This window comes from Heloderma suspectum, chromosome Z, assembly GCF_057233095.1.
Source record: "Heloderma suspectum isolate Gila_16-S chromosome Z, 16-S_ref, whole genome shotgun sequence".
NCBI lineage: Eukaryota > Metazoa > Chordata > Lepidosauria > Squamata > Helodermatidae > Heloderma > Heloderma suspectum.
The window spans coordinates 11,087,416-11,107,940 of record NC_139476.1 but is presented as its reverse complement, the minus strand read 5'-3'; the positions used below and the strand labels follow the sequence as shown (position 1 = coordinate 11,107,940).

Genomic DNA, 20,525 nt, shown 5'->3' with positions numbered 1-20,525 from the left:
GGGCAGGATTCCAGGGGGGAGAACCAGATTGCCTCCCCCCCATCGAGGATTCTGGGGGGAGGGACGAAGCACCTCCCCCCCACTGCTAATCAATTCTGTGAAAAGGTAAGTGACTTTCGTACATCCCTATTAAAACAAGCAAATTACAACTAAAGGTGTGATACAAAAGGCATTAACAGAAAATAAAGCTTTCATAAGTGCACGTTCCTCTACCCTAGGTGCACTTAGACTTCTCCAGGCACAGGGGCTGTGATTGATTGGCTGGAAAATGAATTAACAGGTAACATTCCAAATTTGCAGATTATTTTTTCCTTATGAGATGATCTCTGCAATTGAGATCGGGTCTCAGCACAATGATGTAGCATTTGGGGAGAAAGATGCAACCTAGGAGACCAGCACCAGAGGCCAAGATGGAGAAGATCTCCACAGCCACCATGGACTTCCCCTTGGTGCTCAGGTAGGTGGGCACAAAGGAGACCCAAACGCTGCAAAACACCAGCATGCTGAAAGTGATAAATTTGGCTTCATTAAAGCTGTCAGGCAATTTCCTTGCGAGGAAAGCCACCATGAAGCTGAGGAGAGCCAGGAAACCCATGTAACCCAAGACAGTATAAAACAGGGTGACTGAGCCTTTATTACATTCAACTATGATCTCTCCAGCCAGGGAATGGAAGTCCAAGTTGGGGGTTGGGGGAGAGGTCAGTAGCCAGACAGCACAGATCACAGCTTGAATCAGGGGGCAAAGAAGGACAATGGAGTTTGCAAGTTGTCTCTTCAACAGTTTTCTGGCCATATTTCCGGGCTTGGTGGCCATGAAGGCCAGAACCACCATGACAGTTTTTGCCAAGATGGAAGAAACAGCAACAGAGAAGATGATACCAAAAGCAGTTTGTTGTAGAAGACAGGTGACCTTTGTGGGTCGACCAATGAACAGGAATGAGCAGAGAAAGCAGAGCAGGAGTGAGATGAGGAGGACATAGGCGAGGTCTCGGTTGTTGGCTTTGACTATTGGCATGTCTCGGTGTTTAATGAAGGTTGCCAGTACTAGAGCTGTGATCAGAGAGAGGAAAAGAGCTAGAGAAGTGAAAACAAACCCCAGTGTCTCTTGATAGGAAAGGAAGTGGACCTTCTTGGGGATACACTGGTCATGATTTTTGTTTTGGTGTTGATCTTCTGGGCACAGGTGGCAGCTATCTGCATCTGGAATAAGCAATAACTACTGAAGTATCTCAAACATGATGCGGATTTTCTTTTCAGGGTGTCCAGTTCAGCCCACAATGAATGAGCAAATAGGTGAAGAAACATGATTTTCTTCATAACATGAACCATCCCTTTAGGACAGGCATGGACAGAAAGGCTGGGGAACAGGGATGTCAGCGAACGCTTCAACGGAACCAAATGAGTTTGGATTTTCATGAATCTGACCCACAGATTCTCCAGCGGACTGGCTTTCTCCACTTTCCCAGATTTTGTGCAAATTTTATCACAGTAAAATACACAAAAAAATGCCAAAAATATAGGGATGGATGAAAGGGACTTACCTTGTCCCGCAGCTTGCTTCGCGGTGGGGGGGAGGCGCTTCGGTTCTCCCCCCGAAGTTCAGGCAAGGGGGGGAGACGCCCTGCCTCGCCCGGCCGAAATTCAGGCAGGGGAAGAGTGCCCTGTCTCCCCGGCCGCGAAAAAAAAGTAAAACACACACACACGTGATAGGCTACGTAATGATTTGCATAGCCTATCACGGCTAGATTTCCAAAGTCAGCCGTGATAGGCTACGTAAATTGTCACGTAGCCTATCACGGGTGACTTTGGAAATCTAGCCATGATAGGCTACGTAAATCGTCACGTAGCCTATCACAGGTGTGTGTGTTTGTTTGTTTTTTTTACTGTTTTATTTTGTAATGGTGGCGGTGGCAGCCAGTCGGGAGACCAGCCGCCGCCCCCGCCCCCACCGAAACGCCGCCGGGACCCGCTGCCGAGAGGGACATTCACCGAAGGTAAGTCCCATCCCGGGGGGGGGCGGGGGGCCGGCGGAGAATTTCCCCAACACTTTCGGGGGGCCGAATGTGTCGGCACTCGGCCTCCCGAAGATTCATGGATAAATTCTCCGCCACCCCTACAAAAAGAGTGAACATGAGCATGGCTAAAGAGTGAACATGAGCATGGGGGAGGGGGTTTGCTCATTTTCACAAGTATGGAATTGCACAATGACCATTTGCTTAAATGTGAATTGGCACAAATTTGTAAAATAACATCCAGTTCTGGTGATGGGCAAAGTGTCAGGGTGGAAACTGAGCCAATAGAGCCCCAGAGCAGTTCTGATTCAGAGGAGGAACAGCAATCCGTGGGAGAGGAGCTCGCTCATCTCTCACAAGCACAGCAGCTGGCAGAGACTCCTCCTGCCAGCATTCCTGGGATAGATAGTGTCAGGAGCGCCCTAGTCACCAGCGACTAATCACCAGCGACTAAGCAAGGAACAGCAGAGTAGCCTATGCTCTGGGTAGCAGTTGATCCCCGTTTGAAGGAGAATCACTTAAAGACCCTGAACTTATGGGCTAGGGAGAGATCCTCCCTCTTTCCCTTGGGTCCACGGGACGCGGCCGTTGCTTGCGCACCAAAGGGGCGCTACGCATCCTTTCCGCACCCTCCATCACTTGTCGCTCCCTGCGTCTGCGTTGAGCGTCTAGCAAGCCCCCCTCCCACACTTTCTCACTGCCAGGGTCACTATCTATCTCAGGAATGCCAGCAGAAGGAATCTCTGCCAGCTGCTGTGCTTGTGAGGTATGAGCTGGCTCCTCTCCCATGGATTGCTGATCCTCCTCAGAATCAGAACTGTTCTGGGGTTCTATCGGTTCAGTTTCCACCCTGACAGATAGTGACCCTGGCAGTGAGAGAGCGCTGGAGGGGGCTTGCTGGATGCTCAGCGCAGATGCAGGGAGCAATGACAGATGGAGGGTGCGGAAAGGAGGCATAGTGCTCGCTTGGAGCACAAACAACGGTCACGTCCAGAGGACCCAAGGGAAAGAGGGAGGATCTCTCCCTAGCCCATAACTTCAGGGTTTTCCCATGGTTCTCCTTCAAACGGGGACCAACTGCCTTACCTGGGGCTTAGGCTACTCTGCTATCTTTCCCCAGTGCTGTTCCTTGCTTAGTCGCTAGTGATTAGTATCTGAAAGAGTCATAAAGGAATAAAGGAATAAAGCCTTGGAAAGAATCCTCATCGTCTGTGTCCTGAGTTGATTATTGGCGGGGACTGCAAGAGGCAGCTAGGGAGCTCCTGACACAGAGGATGAAACAAAAGGCACCTGACAATCTGTAAAACACAGATGGAACAAATTTTACACAGTCCCTCCATCCTGGGGAACAGGTTACAAAGGAAACCACAGCAATAAAGGCAATCTCTTTGGAAACTTAGTGAGGTATTACATTACATGGTTGTTACAAGGGAGAGGAAGCAACTGGTGGAGTATCTCAAACATAACTTTCTTTCTGTCTGAACTCCCAGGGGACCACGTGATCTTGCCCTCTTCAATAGGCATTAAGGAAGAACGCTGGGCTGGAGAAGAATCCTGGGCTCCTGCAAGTGCAGGGGGTGTTTTTCAAAGAAGAAAAATAGAAAGAACAACCCTGAAGGAACTCCTATATTTAAAAAAGGCATGTGGAAACCCTATCCCCCCTCTCCAAGGAGAAAATTCTCTGAAATTCTCCCCCTCTGCATGACAGAGGCAGAAAAAAAAATGCATCTTTTGCAGGGAGGGAAAAAGTTCCAAAAAATAGGGGGCAGAGTTTGGCACAGCACTAACAACAACAACAACAACATTTCTTCAAAATACTGTGAATTCTTTGCAAGGAAAACCACAGAAGTTTGCAAACCAAAAATGAATTTTATTAATTTAGAAAACTGAAACCCCTGCCCTAACCCATGATCTGCACCTCTCTCCATATCCCGTTCTTGTCCCAGCATTGTGGCTCTCAAAGTTTCAGTTACCTGTTTGGTTAGAAAACATTCCTTCTGGACAAGGGATGCATTCATAGCAGCAAACTTGCTTCCCCTCTGGTAGTTTCCTGTGGTACCCTGGAGAGCACCTCTCCACACACCTTGCAGATGGTGGCTCCTGAAAGGGAAGGGAGGAATAGCTGAGATTTTCATGTGATGGAAATTGCACTAGACAGGACCTAGAGTTAGTCAATGGAGTTTTCATGATGAATAGCATTACCGATTTGCAGGGCCAAATATCTGCAGATATAATAACAGAGGCTTATACAAAATGTACACCAAGACAGAAATAGGAACATCTGAAGCTGCCTTATAGCAAGTCTAGCTAGCTCAGGATTGTCTCCTCTGACCCACAGCAGCTTCGAGGGTTTTGGACAAGGGTCTTTCCCAACCCGGCTGGAGATGCTGGGAATTGAACCTGGAATCTTCTGCATGCAAAGGTCACGAAGCTTAGTCGCTGAGCTGCAGCCCCATAAAGATAAAATGTGATTCCCATCCTCACATTTGTTTATTTATTTGATTCAATTTATAAATTCCCCTGTAACACCAGCACCTTGAAATGGGCCAGGAAATAACCCAGGAGCCAGTGAAGATTAGGGATGTCAGAGAATTCCGCCACGGACTCCAGTGAGGCCGGAATCTTTAGAATATGGTCCCCTGGAATCCGTGGTGGAAACACACACCTCGCCACCCCACAGAATCCGCCTGGAACAGAGCTTACCTGGTGGTGGATGCAGCGGCGGCGGATGCAGCGGCGGTGGATGCGGCGGCGGATGTGGCAGCAGATGTGGTCTCCCAGCTGCTGCCGGGTTTCTTTGGCCACAAATGGCAGCCGGCATAGCGGTCGCCATTTCCGTGGCTTCCTTTTGCTTTGATAGGCTATGTAAGTATTTACGTAGCCTATCACGGCAAAGAGCAGGGGTGCAAATGGTGGCCGCTATGCAATTTGTGCCCCTACTCTTTGCCATGATAGGCTACATAAGTATTTATGTAGCCTATCATGGCAAAAGGAAGCCACGCAAATGGCATCATGGATGCTATATGCGTGGCTGCCTTTTGCCGTGATAGGCTATGTAAATACTTACGTAGCCTATCTAGGGGTGCACGAAAGTCACTTACCTGGTCTCGCAGCTTGCTTCGCGGTGGGGGGGAGGCGCTTCGCTGCTCCCCCCGAAGTTCAGGCCGGGGGGGGAGGCTTCCCTCCTCACCCGGCCGAAATTCAGGCCGGGGAGAAGCGCCCCGTCTCCCCGGCGGCGAACTTCAAAAAAAAACACGCCCCTGTGATAGGCTACATAACGATTAACGTAGCCTATCATGGCTAGATCTGCAAAGTCAGCCGTGATAGGCTATGTTAATCGTCACGTAGCCTATCACGGGTGACTCTGGGGAAAAAAAAAAAAAGCGCGTACACAAATGGCGGCCCCCATAGGGAGCTGCCATTCGCGTTCCTTATTTGGTCCCTGTAGTCTACGTAAAGATTTACGTAGACTACGGCAAAAATAAGGGCAACGCTATTTGCGTTACTTTGCTTGTAATTTTTTACTTTGCTTGTAATGGCGGCGGCGGCAGCCGGTCGAAAGACCGGCTGCCGCCCCCGCCCCTGACGAAGACCTGCTGAACTGCCGCCGGGACCTGCTGCTGGGAGGGACATTCGTGAAAGGTAAGTCCCATCCCAGGGGGGGCAGGGGGCGGGGGGGCGGAGAAGTTCTCCCCGAACCACTTTCGGAGGACCGAATGTGTTGGTGCTCGGCCCCCCGAAGTTTCGGGGAGAAATTCTCCCCCATCCCTAAGCCTATCACAGCTTGACAGCCACACAAATGGCGGCTGGCGGAGCAGAAATGCGGCGGAGCAGAGCTGGCCGGGGAGGATTCCGGGGGGAGGGACGGAGCGCCTCCCCCCCCCACCGCCGATGCCCTGGAACAGATGGGTGAGTGGGGTTCGTACATCCCTAGGAAGATACTGGCGTAATATGTTCACAATGCATAGTTCCAGTCAGTACATTAGCTGCCATTTTTTACACTAATTCAACTTCCCAGACCACCTGAAAGGGAAGCCCTACAGAATGTACCGCAGTGCTCTAACCAAGAGGTTGCCAGGGCATAGATCACTGAAGCCAGGTTGTCTCTGTCCAAGTAGGGTCTTTTTACCAGCCTAAGCTGGTAAAAGGTGATCTGTGACACAGAAGACACTTGCGCCTCTTGCGACAAAGTTGGATCTACAAAGCACCCGCAAGCTCCCATCTTGTCCATTTAGAGGGAGTGCTACCCATTCCAGAGCAGGTTGAACACCACTCACCTGAACAGACAAACCACCTACCTCCAACTTTTCTGGATTGAGCGTCATTTTATTGGCTCTCATCCAGTCTCTTACATTGGCAGGGCTGTGGTCTTGAATAAAAGGCTGACTAAATAGGAACAAAGGAAACTGAAGCCAGCTCCTATGTAGTGATGCCAGGATTGAACCCAGGACCTTAGAACTGCCTGCACTGAGCTACAGCATCTCTCCAGGGTTTCAATCGTGGGGGATTTTTTTTTCCAGCCCTACTTGGAAATGCTGGGGACCAAATCTGATTAATTTGCATGCAAAGATGGTCCTTTACTGCTGGATGGTTCTTTACACTTCCTGGACTCAATAGGCCTTTGGTCTCATCTTAAAAGACAACTTCTGTTCTCAAGGGACAGAACTGGGTCATTATTTGGTTCTCCCATGACCTTAGAAAATTTACTTCCACCCCACCTCTGTAGCCCACATGATCGCATCAGAGTGTATGGTGAAGTCTTGGCCTGGAGGAGCCCCTGGATCCACACATCCAACTTTCACAGGATCAAAAGACCCATTTGTGAAAAAGACCCAGTTGAAGATATCGTATCTCTTGCCATTTGCAGTGAAAGAGACTTCATCTCCAGCGCTGTTGTTAAACTGGACATCCCTCAAGGAGGCAAGAATCTGAAATGAGAGAGACACTGAACAAACAGGGTGACTAGTTGTGACTCTGAGTGGGGTGTGATATCTTCCAACATATTGTGAGGTCCATCAAGTAAGGAGTTTTTTTTTTCATTTGTACTCCATTGCTTTGTTCAGGGGTGGACTAGCATGGCTCACTAGTCACAGGCACTCCGCTCTGTCCCCCTAAGTCAGTAATATATAAATGGGAGGGTGATGATAGATGTGGTGCCTATGAACCACCATAAGAATCAACAATAATTTGTTTGCAAGCTAATTTGACCCCCCCCCTTTTTTTTTGCTCAATACCAGCTGCAGGTGCCATTATTTTTTTTCAGCACCCATGGTGAGAGGTGAAATACATGGAGGGTCTGGGTCAAAAATGACCCCTTGGACCTCCCAAAGTTGCTTGCACTGGTTTAGTTGAACGCCTAAGATTAGGGATGTCAGAGAATTCCACCATGGATCTCGGTGAGGCCAAATGCCAGTGCATTCAGCCCCCTGAAATCCATGGTGGAACGGCCTGCCACCGCCCCCACCACCCCACAGATCCGCCCCGGGACGAGACTTACCTGGGGCGGATGTTCTGGGCAGCGGTGGCTCCGGCAGCGTCAGCAGCGGCTTCAGCGGCTGGTCTTCCAACCGGCTGCTGCCGCCACCACCATTTGCAGTCTGGTCGTTGGGTGTGTGTGTGTTTTTTCCTACAGAGACGTGATAGGCTACGTAAGGACTTACATAGCCTATCACGTCCCGGTTTAAAAAACAAAACGGCGTTCGCAAATGCCATTTGCATTTAATTTCATTAAAGCAAAGTTAATAAAATGGTGATACCAGTGAGTCTGCTAACTCAGTATTAAATATTAATATTAAGATCACATGCATGTACAGAAAGGGAGAATAAAGGAATTTTTAATCTGCATGAACCCTCACACTCGTCCAAGGGATTCACTGATCCTGCCATGGCCTCTAAACTTATTTATTTATTTATTTATTTGCATTTGCCGCCATTTGCGTTCCTCATTTTTCGCCGTCTTAGTCTATGTAAATATTTACATAGACTATGACGGCGAAAATAAAGGGGAGCACAAATAGCATAGCGGGCGCTATTTGCATCCCTTTTTGATTCGCTGTTTTAGCCTATGTAAATATTTACATTGGACAATAACAGAGGAAGATTTCCCACTGGACTGGGTTTTTTTAGTTGGTTTCTACTGGTTACAACACATCCTTGTAGCTTTGGGTTTCCTCTTACCTGCAAAGAGACGAACATCTGATGTTCTTCAGCTGGCTGGCATGACGGTACTGTGTGTGTGTGTGTGTGTGTGTGTGTGTGTGTGTGTAGTGGGGGGAGCTGCATGCTGTTTGCCACTGCAGGTTGGGGGGAACAATTACTGTTTCATCAACTAGGACTGTACATTGTGGGGGCTTTCTTGATTCCTCCCTCCTTATTCACCCAGTTGTTAATACATAGTTATTACAGAAGTACTATAAATCTACACTACTGTCTACTCACTTCCTAATTAGGGATGGATGAGTGCCCCTACCCGCCCGTCCAGGTTCTCTGGGTGGCCGCCCAGCTCCTGCGCCTGCTCACCAGTCCCTGGACCGCACTTGAGCCCCTCCTATGGTCGGTGAGTGTCCTGCAACTTACCCTGGCCTGTCCGTGTCCACAGCGATAGCCATGTTTGTTAAAAACATGGCGATACGAAGTCTGTGTCCATAGGCTTATACACAAAAAGTGCCATGAATATTGCTTATATGGGCGATTCACAGTGCTTTTTGTGCCTAAGTCATAGACTTATACATAGATTGCAGGGGGGAAGGGCTCGGCGGGAGCGGCTCGGGGCCATGGGCACCGGAGGCCGTCTGACGGACTTGCGGACCGAAACAGGCCTGCACCATCCCTATTCCTAATGCTCTTTAAGGGGAATCATGGCAATGAAAGAATATACGTGGAATATATCTTAGGATCTGTAGAATGGACTAATAACCCTTCTGTAAGACTCTGCTTTCATGATCTGGTCTTTAAAAAAATCTAAAAGACACTTTTTATAATATTGCTAAATCTGAAGGAGGAGGTTAACCTGCCATGGCTGGAGGTTCAGAAGCCTCTTTTTCCCCCGCATCATTCCATGTTCGGATTCGGATGAGGACACAGCATGGAATGCATGTGCCATGGAATAGACGGCATTGTAGATGCTGTAGCTTTGAATGGTCATGCTCATTTCAAATGTGGGGCTTGGCAGGTCCTTTAGCTTCTCCTTCCCATTACAGTTTCTCTCTCCCTCGTGAGGAGTTTGTTTTGATTTCAGAAACTTACATTTAAATGCCATTTCCCACCAGACACGGAGAAAGATGTCTCCTTGTGGTTGTAATGGATCTAAAGCCTGGAGAAAATGCTTGAATCCGGGCACATCTTTTCTGTGGACTCTGAAGTGCAAAGCACCATGGAAGGGTTTTAGATTTTGCCAGTCCAAGTGGGATCCCATTGCAGCAATTTCAAAATGAGATGTCAGGATGAAAACCTTCTTTAATGTGGGCTTGGTCATTTGGAGATGAAGAAACACACCTATTACTATTAGGTCCCCAAAAAGAATCATAACTAGTGCCCCAAGCAGTAAATTTTCATTCATTAAGATTTCCTCAGTAGACTGCAGCATTTTGGCGAAGGCTACACAGATGTCATTCTGTCTGAGCACTGGTGTCAGTGACTGGATGAAATTCTCACCACTGTCATCAGTGTACGAAATCAGCCCAATCCAGTTCCAGTGGAAATGCAGGAGCAGCTGGACTAAGCCCACATACTGAGGAATTTCATCGGGATCGATCCGGGAGAAGGAAGGAAATAACGTTTTCTCTCTCTGGTTATAGAATCATAGAATCATAGAATAGTAGGGTTGGAAGAGGCCTACAAGGCCATCGAGTCCAACCCCCTGCTCAATGCAGGAATCCAAGTCAGAGCATCCCTGACAAATGGCTGTCCAGCCTCGTCTTGAAGGCCTCCAGTGTGGGAGAGCCCACCACCTCCCCAAACAAGCTGTAACCAAGCTGAAGGAAGAAATTTCTAGTGGGTAGCCCCGTTAGTCTGTTGCAGCAAAACCAACATAGAGTTTTGTGGAACTTTAAAAACTTTAAACACTTTTTAGGGCATAAACATTTGTGGACCCCTACAGCCATGTTCATCTGATGTATGAAGTGTTTTCCTGGAGGAAGGTTTATTTGTTTGTTTGTTTTAAATTAGGGGTGTTAGAGAATTCTGCCATAGATCCCAGGGGGGCCGAATTCCAGTGAATTCAACCCCCTGAAATCCGTGGCGGAACGAAGGCCCCCACCCCTCCACCTCGCGAAAGCCCCGCGAAACAGAGCCTACCTGGCTGTGTCTCCGGCTTCGGCTTCAGCTCCGGCGGTGGTGGTGGCGGAGGCTCCAGCCACTGCCGGGCTGCTGCGGCCGCAAATGGTGGCCATCGTAGCAGCTGCCATTTGCGTCCCTACACTGGCCCCGTGATAGGCTATGTATATATTTACGTAGCCTATCACGGCTAAAGCAGGGATGCAAATGGCGTCCCCTATGCCATTTGCATTCCCATTTTCTCCGTGATAGGCTATGTAAATATTTACATAGCCTATCATCGGCTACCATAGGGACGCAAATGGCGTCCCCTACTCAGGACGCCATTTGCGTCTGCACCAGCCTGGCAGCGGCTGGAGGCCCTGCTGTGGGTTGGCCTGGCCAGCTGCTCCGCAGCCTGGCCACGGAGCGGAGCCACCCAGGCAGGATTCCAGGGGGTAGGAACGGATCACCTCCCACCCCGTCGAGGATTCCGGGTAGAGAAATGGATCGCCTCCCACCACCTGTGGAACCCGGCGGGGCCAGGTAAGCAGGGTTTTGTACACCCCTATTTTACATACAAATTTCTAAATATAAGCTGGCCTCTTCAAAACTATGACCCAAAATGTCAGGGCTGCCATGGAGGTATAGGGATGTACGAAAGTCACTTACTTTTTCGAAGGGTGACATTCACGGTGGGGGGGAGGTGCTCCATCCCTCCCCCCAAAATTCTCCCCAGCTGGCTTCGCTCCACGGCAACTCTGTGGAGCCGCCGGCCAGGGACGCCCACAGCCAGACATCTGGCTGCTGGACAGCCTGCACAGGGACGCAAATAGTGGCCGCCGTAGCCACCGCCATTTGCATCCCTGGATTTTGCCATGATAGGCTACGTAAATATTTATATAGGCTATCACAGCAAAAAAAAGGGAATGCAAATGGCGGCTGCCATAGCTGCTGCCATTTGTGTTCCCCATTTTTTTTCCATGATAGGCTACGTAAATACTTAACGCAGCCTATCATGGCTTCCGCAGGGACGCAAATGGTGTCCCTGCATTAGCAGTGATAGGCTACGTAAGTATTTATGTAGCCTATCATGTCTATAATGATGAAGCGGGACTTACCTTTGATGAACTGACGGGACTTACCTTTGGTGAACCTCCCTGGCGGCAGCGGCTCCAGAGGCAGTTCGGCGGTTGGGCGGCGGCTGTAGCAGCCGGTCTTCTGAACGGCTGCTGCCGCCACCATTTCCAGTAAAAAAAACCACACACACACACACAAAAACGTGATAGGCTACGTAAAGATTTATGTAGCCTATCACGGCTAGATTTTCAAAAAATACCGTGATAGGCTACATAAATGTTTACGTAGCCTATCAAGACTGAGTGGAAAAAAAAACAAAAATGCATGTATGCAAATGGTGGCGCCCATGGGCCTTATTTTGCATTTTTACATTCCTTATTTTGGCACGTGTAGTCTATGTAAACATTTAGATGCTATGCTATTTGCGTTCTCCTTATTTTCGCCGTAGTCTACGTAAATGTTTACGTAGACTAGACGTGCCAAAATAAGGAATGCAAATGGTGGCGCCCATGGGCGCCGCCATTTGCGTACGTGCAGGTTTTTTTTCTTCACTCAGCCGTGATAGGCTACGTAAACATTTAAGTAGCCTATCATTGCTGACTGCAGGGACGCAAACGGCGGCGGCTACGGCCGCCGCTGTTTGCGTTCCCGGCCGGCTGGGATTTGCGGTGGGAGGGATGGGGCGCCTCCCCCCCGGCCAGAATTTCAGGGGGGAAGGGGGGCTCCTCACCCCCAGCCAGAATTTCGGGGGGAGGGACGGGATGCCTCCCCTCCGGCCAGAATTTCGGGGGGAGGGACAGGGCGCCTCCCCCCCACCACGAAGCAAATTTAGTCAAAGGTAAGTGACTTTCGTACATCCCTAGGTCTGACCAGCGAATAGCAGAGTGGAAATATTACTTCCCATGATTTAGAAACTATACTTCTCTTGATGCAACCTAATATTGCATTTGCCTTCTTTGCAGTCACATCACACTGCTGACTTATATTCAGCATGTAATTGACTGCAACTCCAAGATCCTTTTTACACATCCTATTACCAAGCCAGGTTTCCCTGATCTCATACCTGCGCCTTTGATTTCTCTTTCCTAAATGAAAAATGTTGCACTTCTCTATGTTCAGTTTCATTCTGGTGTTTTCTGCTCGGTTTTGTTTCTGTCTTTGAAGGTGTAAGCTGCCCTGCCTAATGTTGTGTTATCTGCAAGTTTGATCAGCATTCCCCCACCTCTCTCTCCAAGTCATTCATAAAGATGTTGAAGAGTACAGGGCCCAGGAACAAACCCTATTGCATCTCACTCAACACCTCCCTCCGGTTTGATGAGGAACCATTGACATGCATTCTCTGAGTTCTCCAACCACCTATGGATTCACTTAGTAGTAATTCCATCCAGGTCACACTGGACAAGCTTGCTAATCATAATATCATGGATCACTTTGTCAAATGCCTTACTGAAGGTAAAATATCTTATGTCCACAGCACTGGACATAAAACACTGTCACATATTATTTGGGGGCAGAGGGGCTTCACCCAACCCCCCAAAGGAGTGACTGTGTCAGTCATTTGCAGCAAGAACAATAAGGAGTCTTTGAGCATCTTGTTAGTTTGTGAGTCTTTAAGAAATTGCTAGACTATTGTTTCCCCCAATGAAAAACCTTCCCTTACATAAACGACCCATTGCTGGGATTAGTCATGCAACAGCCTCCTGAGATTCCTGATTCCTGATTATCCTCAAGGTTATTGTCGAAGTTGGAAGGCCATTTACTCATGTAACCCAGAATCTCAGCAACACAGTGTACCACATACCCACTGGCCTTTCCATCCCCATATTCTTGAATTCTGCAGAATCCCCACATCCACACATGCATTCCCTCACCTGTGGGACCTTCAGGATGCCCAAGATGGATGCCATCTGCTTTGAGGATTTTGAGTCGAGACCCCCAATAACAGCAAGCAGTTTATCCTCCCTGTCACATTTATAATTGGGACACATTCGCCCCCTTGTAGAAAGCAAAGAGAGGGTGTTCACGTATATCCATCTGACAATGTTCCTGTGGTCATAGATGCGGAAGCCAAGGCTGACATTGGGGAGGAGAGTTGGATCCTTGTTGAGCTTGGTGATGGAGAACACCAAGGCCAGCAAGTGCTGGTAGTTCTTGAGTATTGTCCTGCAAAGAATATGACATTGGGAGAGTGGAGGGAAATTAGGTCCCCCTGATTCAACACTCTTTGAAAAACAGCTTCCAGACCAAATCCACCACACACACAGAAATGGAATTACCTGCTGCATTTCAGAAGAGCCCTGCTGGATCACAGATTGAAGTTCCATCAAGTTCAGTGCATGTATTATTATTTATTATCTATTTAAATTGTTTATGTCCCACAAATAAACTATTTATTATGCAAATCCTTCCAAGGTGGCCATCAGGTAAAACCAAATGTCAATAATAACATCTCTCTCTCTGTCATATTTCAGTAGGAAACTTCACACAGGGCAGTTTTACCCAGCCTAACAATGTCACATTGCTCTTGATTAATCCAACTACCCCCTTGAATTTGTCTAACAAGAAGATAAGAATATGAACATCTGAAGAACCCTGGGATGATGGGAGTTGTAGTCCAACAACATCTGGGAATTCAAGGTTGGTAAACACTGGCTTATATCTGGAACAGACAGACTTCAGGCTTTCAAGATCCACTTCATTTTTGTACTAGCACCTCAAGATCTCCCAACTTGGCCTGGTGCAAAAGACAGACACTTAGAATTAAAGAATTTGGGGCCTGGGGATTTGAGTACCAGAAATGAATGGATCTCAGAGCCTTTGCACAGAAAATTCAGCTCCTGGTTACTTCCAAGCTTTCTTCATTTCAGCAGCAGTATAATTTAGGGCAGGAGGGAGTCAATTCTTGCTGAAGAATGGGGATGTATGAAAGTCACTTACCTTTTTGAAGGGTGACATTTGCGGTGGGGGGAGGTGCGTGCTCCATCCCTCCCCCCAAAATCCTCTCCGGCCGGCTCTGCTCCATGGATATTCCATGGAGCCACCAGCCGGGGCCGCCTGCAGCCAAACATCCGGCCACTGGGCAGCCTGCAGGGATGCAAATGGCGGCTGCCGTAGCCACTGCCATTTGTAACCCTGTATTTTGCCGTGATAGGCTACGCAAATATTTATGTAGCCTATCACGGCAAAAAACCCCACAACAACAGCGAACACAAATGGCGGTGGCTATGGCGGCTGCCATTTGTGTTTCCTTTTTTTTTGCCATGATAGGTTATGTGAATATTTACATAGCCTATTTTGGGGGGGGGGGAAGGGGGGGAACGCAAATGGCAGCCACTACGCCATTTGCACCCCTCTCTTTTGCTGTAATAGCCTACATAAATATTTACATAGGCCATCATGGCAAAAAAAAAAAGGGAACGCAAATGGCAGCTGCCATAGCCGCCACCATTTGCGTTCCCTTTTTTTTTTGCCGTGATAGGCTACGTAAATACTTATGCAGCCTATCATGGCTTCCACAGGGATGCAAATGGCGTCCCTGCATTAGCCGTGATAGGCTACATAAGTACTTACGTAGCCTATCACAGCTATAGTGATGAATGGAATGGCAGCCGTGGCCACAGCTGCCATTCACAGAGCAGCGCGAATGGCACCGGGTAAGTGTCCCGTTTCGCACGCCTTTCACAGGGTGGGGGTGGGGAGGCTTCATTCCACCATGGATTTTGGGGGGCCAAATGCACTGGCATTCGGCCTCACTGAGATCCGTGGCGGAATTCTCTGACATCCCTACTGAAGAATGCAGACTGTTGGGGGGCAGGATTTCTTACTCATTATCTAATTCTTAAGATGGAACAAGGATTGCTTAGCTCTGCCTACCTTCTTTGCACCAAAGATCCTCTAGAGGCAGTTTAGTAGATCTCCCAGTTAGTAAGGAGGTGGATATGTGATGGCAGACTCTCCCCAGGTTATCCCTCCATCTCAATTCAGAACAGGACTCTGAAAAGCCAGCTTTTGGATCAAAAATCTGAAAACAGTTTATTCCAAACTCAGCTGCACGCAAATCACGTGGCAGTGATTTCATTGTAGGTGGAACAAAGTCTGAAATATCCTCCCATCTTCTCTGTTGAGTTTCCCACCCTGGGCTCCAAGTTCCTGTACTCTGCCTTGCACACACACACCTATTTCCACTTGATCTTGTTTGCAACAGTAGATTCAATAGAAGTGCTTGGAATTATATTACCCTCTTGAACTTGTAGTTGGCCAAGCTCCTGCGACACAACAATAAGTACTGTGTCAGAGAGGAAAGGAGGAGTTCTCCTCTGGCTCAGAATGAATCTAGAAAAGAACCTTCACATCTCTGGCTCTCATTATGCATTGAAAGCAATCATGACAAGCCTCTGAGACTCATACGTATATGAAATGTCAGCAGTATGGTTCATGGATATTCCTGGAAGTAGCCCTCTAATCTGAAGGAAAACAACAACAACACAAAGCAGGCAGACATGTATCCCAGATCCCTCTTGTGGAAACTTACGTTACACTACCAGAGAAAGCTGACCAGGATAATCTACTGAAGTCCTGCGTATTTCTGGGATAAGAATTGCCAAGTGGTATATTCCCACCAACAATGAGGTCTCCTGGTTTGTAATAAACTTCTTGCCATTCATAGGGCCTGGTCAAGAGGCACTTGGTCCTCAGCATCCTCTGGGTGGCCTGAGGAAGGAGCCAAAACAGCAACAACAGCTGCAAAATCATTAGTGGCATAGAGATACCTTCCCTTCTAGGTCAGCAACAAAACAGAACCTGAAGGGGAGCTGACTATACAGGCTCCAGCAAGGAAATTAGATCTTAGCAAGAAATTACCAGATGCTGCGTGACTAGACACCACCCCAGCCCCACATAGAAGGGCTCAGGGCATATTTATATTAAGTATACTTTCTCCTAGATTTATTTGTTATTGACTTCCTGGATGGAAATTCACAGGGGATTCTTCAATAATTATTGTCATTTTGATAATTCCAGGTTAGAGGAATAACTGCTGCCCCAGGGCACTAGGCTGTCTTTGCATTGCACAAGAAGAAAAAACATGTTTGCATCACATTTAGCTTGTCCCTGAAGCAGACGGCTTGGGGATTTGACTTGAGTTGTCAAGTTCCAGCCTTTGTCCTGCATGAAGCTGAGCATGTAAATCCAAGATGGAGTCCGTGCTTGTGCCAAAGTTGATTAGCTCAGATTCATGACTGGGGAGAGGGAGGAGGTGGTGGCAGTGAAGAAAGTCTACTTCTAGGCCACCATTGCACCCTCAAGTCATTGACTTTAGTTGTCAAGATCTGCCCTTGGGCCTCTGGGAAGATGAGCGTCTAAATCCAAGGTTCACATCTCAGGAGTCAAGGCAGCATGGACCTTCACCAGCCATCCATGAACAAATATTCTGACTGAGTGCTAGAATTGCAAACTGAATCCAGTGGAATGTTAAAGTTTACATGTCCTCAAACTTAGGAAGACATGTAGCTTTAACTCCACTTCATATGACTCACTTCTACTCTGTCATTGATGCCTGGTGTTCAGTCTTCTTGGTGATCCATCAGGCTACAGAAAGCATTGCCTCAACTAGCCTTTGCCAACCTGGTGCCCTCCAAATGCTTTGGAACTCCCTTCATTCCTAACCACTGTGGTCTGTTTGGGGGATCAGGTTCAGTACCTTGGACAGCTCCTTTAGCATTCTGGCTCATTCTGACTGAAACCCATAATTGAGTCACAGCCCCACCCAAATCAGAGCCACCAGTCTCCACTCAGTGTAGGCAATACTGAGGTAGATAACTCAATGGTCAGCTGCAGAAGCAGGCATCTTCCCATGGTCCTCTTTAAAGAGGAGATACCATGCATTGCTTTCATTTGCTTCAGTTTGTAATTCCATATAGTCCTCTATGTGCACCCCACAGCCGAGCAGTGGGAAGTTTCGGGATCTGATTTCCTTCAGAGGAGGTCACTGGAGACTTCTGGCACTTTGGTGATAGGAGGGTTTATTTATACATGTATACAGGCTGAACGTAAGACAAAGGTCCACAACGGTAACACTCCGAGAGACCCCCATTCCCCCTCTGATGTCCAGGGGAACCCAGACTGCCACAGAAGCAAAGTCCACCCTCTGCCTCCTTTTCAGATCCAGTTCCAGTGGCAACTGTCTGTTAAACACATGGACATAGCTGGTTTCTATAGCCACCTTGAGTGCCATTTTTTGGGTTGTATTTTGTATTGATCCTGCAAAAAAGTTACGTTGGGGAACCCTCAGATCTAGGATGACACTCCAGATGTTTTGGACCAGAACTCTTATCATTCCTAACCAGTATGAGCATTGGCTATGGCATCTGGGAATGATGGGAGCTACAATCCAACACATCTGGATTGCATTCGGTGAAGGAAGTCAGGTTTATATCAATTATGCCAGGAACGCAAAATGTCCACGTACAACCAGGGTTGGAGGAGAATTTCTCCATGAATCTTCGGGAGGCCGAGTGCCGATGCATTCGGCCCCCTGAAATTGGTGGGGAAATTCTCCGCCGGCCCCCCGCCCCCCCCCCCCCGGGATGGGACTTACCTTTGGCGAATGTCCCTCTCGGCAGCGGGCCCCGGTGGCATTTCGGTGGCATTTCGGTGGGGGCGGGGGCGGCGGCCGGTCTCCTGACCGGCCGCTGCCACTGCCATTACAAAATAAAAAAGTACAGAAAAAAAAACACACCCGTGATAGGCTACGTGACGATTTACGTAGCCTATCATGGCTAGATTTCCAAAGTCAGCCGTGATAGGCTACGTAAATCATCACGTAGCCTATCATGGGTGACTTTGGAAAAAAAAAAAAGCGCGTACGCAAATGGCGGCATTCCATGGGCATTCCTTATTTGGACAGAGGTAGTCTACGTAAAGATTTACGTAGACTACGGCGAAAATAAGGGAACGCTATTTGCGTTGCCCTTATTTTCGCCGTAGTCTACGTAAATCGTTATGTAGACTAGACGTGCCAAACTAAGTGTTGCAGAACCCAGAGTCAGAGAGACCACGGAGTGAAGGAAAAAGAGATTCTTTATTTAATGCGCGGGCTTAAGGCTGGAATCATTTCCAAAGAGCCAGAAGCCCCGAAATACATCAGCACATTGGTTTTATAGACATTGTGACACATATGAAACGGCTCCTCCTCCCTCTCCCGTGTGGGGTTGCAGTCCTCAACATTTCTTCTCCTAGCACTATTGTTTATAATACAAGAACTGGGTTACAGGGTAGCCATGATAAGGAGAGAACAGAAGAGAACAGCAGAGAACAAGATATACAATTGTATGACCTTTGACAAGATAAGGAATTCCTGTGTCTCGCCAGCTTACAACAATATATTCAAGGGAGAAAGAGCTCAGCAAGAACATGAAGCATGAGACTGCATGAGGCTACTTAGTCTGACCCCCAATATGGCTGCTCCATTCTCCCCTTAAATGCATAATTTCATTACAATTATAGCATTTTTGATAACTATACAAAGCTTTTTGTGACATGCATATTACTTAGCCTCTTGTTGGGCTATTAGAGCATAGAGGGCAGCAGTTTTACTAGCTGAGACATAAAACAGATTGGTTAAACAGCGCATAAGACAAGGAACGCAGAGACATAACAGTATCTCTATGAACAACACTGGTAGAATTAGGATGAACAATGCTTTTAAGCCAGCTAAGATCTGGAAGCCAAAGGGTCAACTAATTGAGCTAATTGTTTTGTCTTATTGTTTTGTTAGCTACTATATTGTGCAGCTTGTTGATCTGTTCATCTACAGCATTGCCATTATCAGTTAAGTTAAAACAACAGAGCTTTTGGTGTGTCTCACAACTTAAATGATGAAGAAGGAAGAGGTAATTTATACCAGCTCTATTTTCTAGAACTGCACCTCTTAGATCACGCAACTCTTTATTTAATAATGACAGTGCTCGTGAGGTGGCATTTAGGCTTTTGGCTAAGCTGCAAGCTAACCGGTTGATCTCCAGACTATTAGCCAAGGCTAAACCTGGAACCCCAACCAGTGACATTGTTAAGGCCAATTTTTCTGAGTCAGAATATAACTGCACATGACTATTACAATTTTTAGTTAGTTGGAGTGCTCGAGGCTGCCATTGACGGATTTTCTCGGCCACAGGGGAAGAATTGGCACCAGTTTAATTGGCGGCTGAGGCCAGCCACATGGGTGGTTATTAGACAAGTGGCAGGAATGAATGACCAAGTATGGGAACTACATGTTTAAAACTATCTATGAGGCAAAAGTATGTGGGCATCATTAAAAGATATGTTTTGAATTTTATTACAGTGGAAGGGGGCTAGGGATAGCTTTGTATTTTCTGGAAAAATTTTGACAATTAAGCATTCGTGCACACGTAGTATTTGTTTCAGCAACGATGGGGGTGCATAGAGTGAACTCTGTAGGGGGTAGGATCTTTGCAACTACGCCCCAATTAGTATTTTGGAAGTAAGTTAAACTTACACCATAAACTCTTAATGTGGTATCTTTTTGAATTTTTCTAGGATGTTTACAGACAGGTATTAGGCAAGAGCTAATAAGCCTGTTTGCAGGTATACCTCTTGGCAAACAAAAATGTTTTACTCTCGTGATGTTAGCCAGGTGAAGCTAGTAATTATCAGCAAATCGCTGGGACAAACTTCTTTTTCTAGGGGCAGACCCCCCTTTTTGCACCTTATTAAGGAAACACAATGCAACACTACTAACACTACAACACGCATGTTTGATCTTCTTTGGGATCTGACTGTACGCTGGGCAGCTATTCACCTGGCAAGCTACAGTAGGGTCTAGTCCCCTTCTTCAATTCTCCAGTTGCAGGTCTGACCGTACGCAGGGGGACAGTCTCCCAGTGTGTCCACAGTAAGGTCTAGCCTGAGTCTTCTTACTGCTTTTTCAGAATGATTTTTAAAGGATTTTCAGGATTTCTGTTTACAGTCTACTTTCCCCCTCTCGCTCTCTTGACTCGTGTCCAATGTATCCAGGGTTTAACTCTAGCTGCTTTCATAGCTGCGGGGGTGGAAAGTATGACAGTTCTCAGTCCTCTCCATCTGGGAGTCAAAGGGTTATTTTTCCCTCTTTAACTCATACTTTAACTCTTGGTTGGAAAGGATGAACTTCTGTGATGGGAATGG

The 20,525-nt window shown here is 47.5% G+C and overlaps 1 protein-coding gene across 1 annotated transcript in view; it reads right to left on the bottom strand.

The window, feature by feature from the left end:
- Positions 1-301: 301 nt before the first annotated feature.
- LOC146333676 (vomeronasal type-2 receptor 26-like) overlaps positions 302-20,525 on the bottom strand; it is a 39,375-nt gene continuing 19,151 nt past the window's right edge. The window contains exons 6-10 of the mRNA XM_084825698.1: positions 13,217-13,508; positions 9,022-9,798; positions 6,731-6,940; positions 3,986-4,112; positions 302-1,200 (exon numbers count right to left, since the gene is read on the bottom strand). Coding sequence (XP_084681824.1) covers positions 302-1,200; positions 3,986-4,112; positions 6,731-6,940; positions 9,022-9,798; positions 13,217-13,508 — 2,305 coding nt within the window. The remainder of the gene's footprint in view (positions 1,201-3,985; positions 4,113-6,730; positions 6,941-9,021; positions 9,799-13,216; positions 13,509-20,525) is intronic.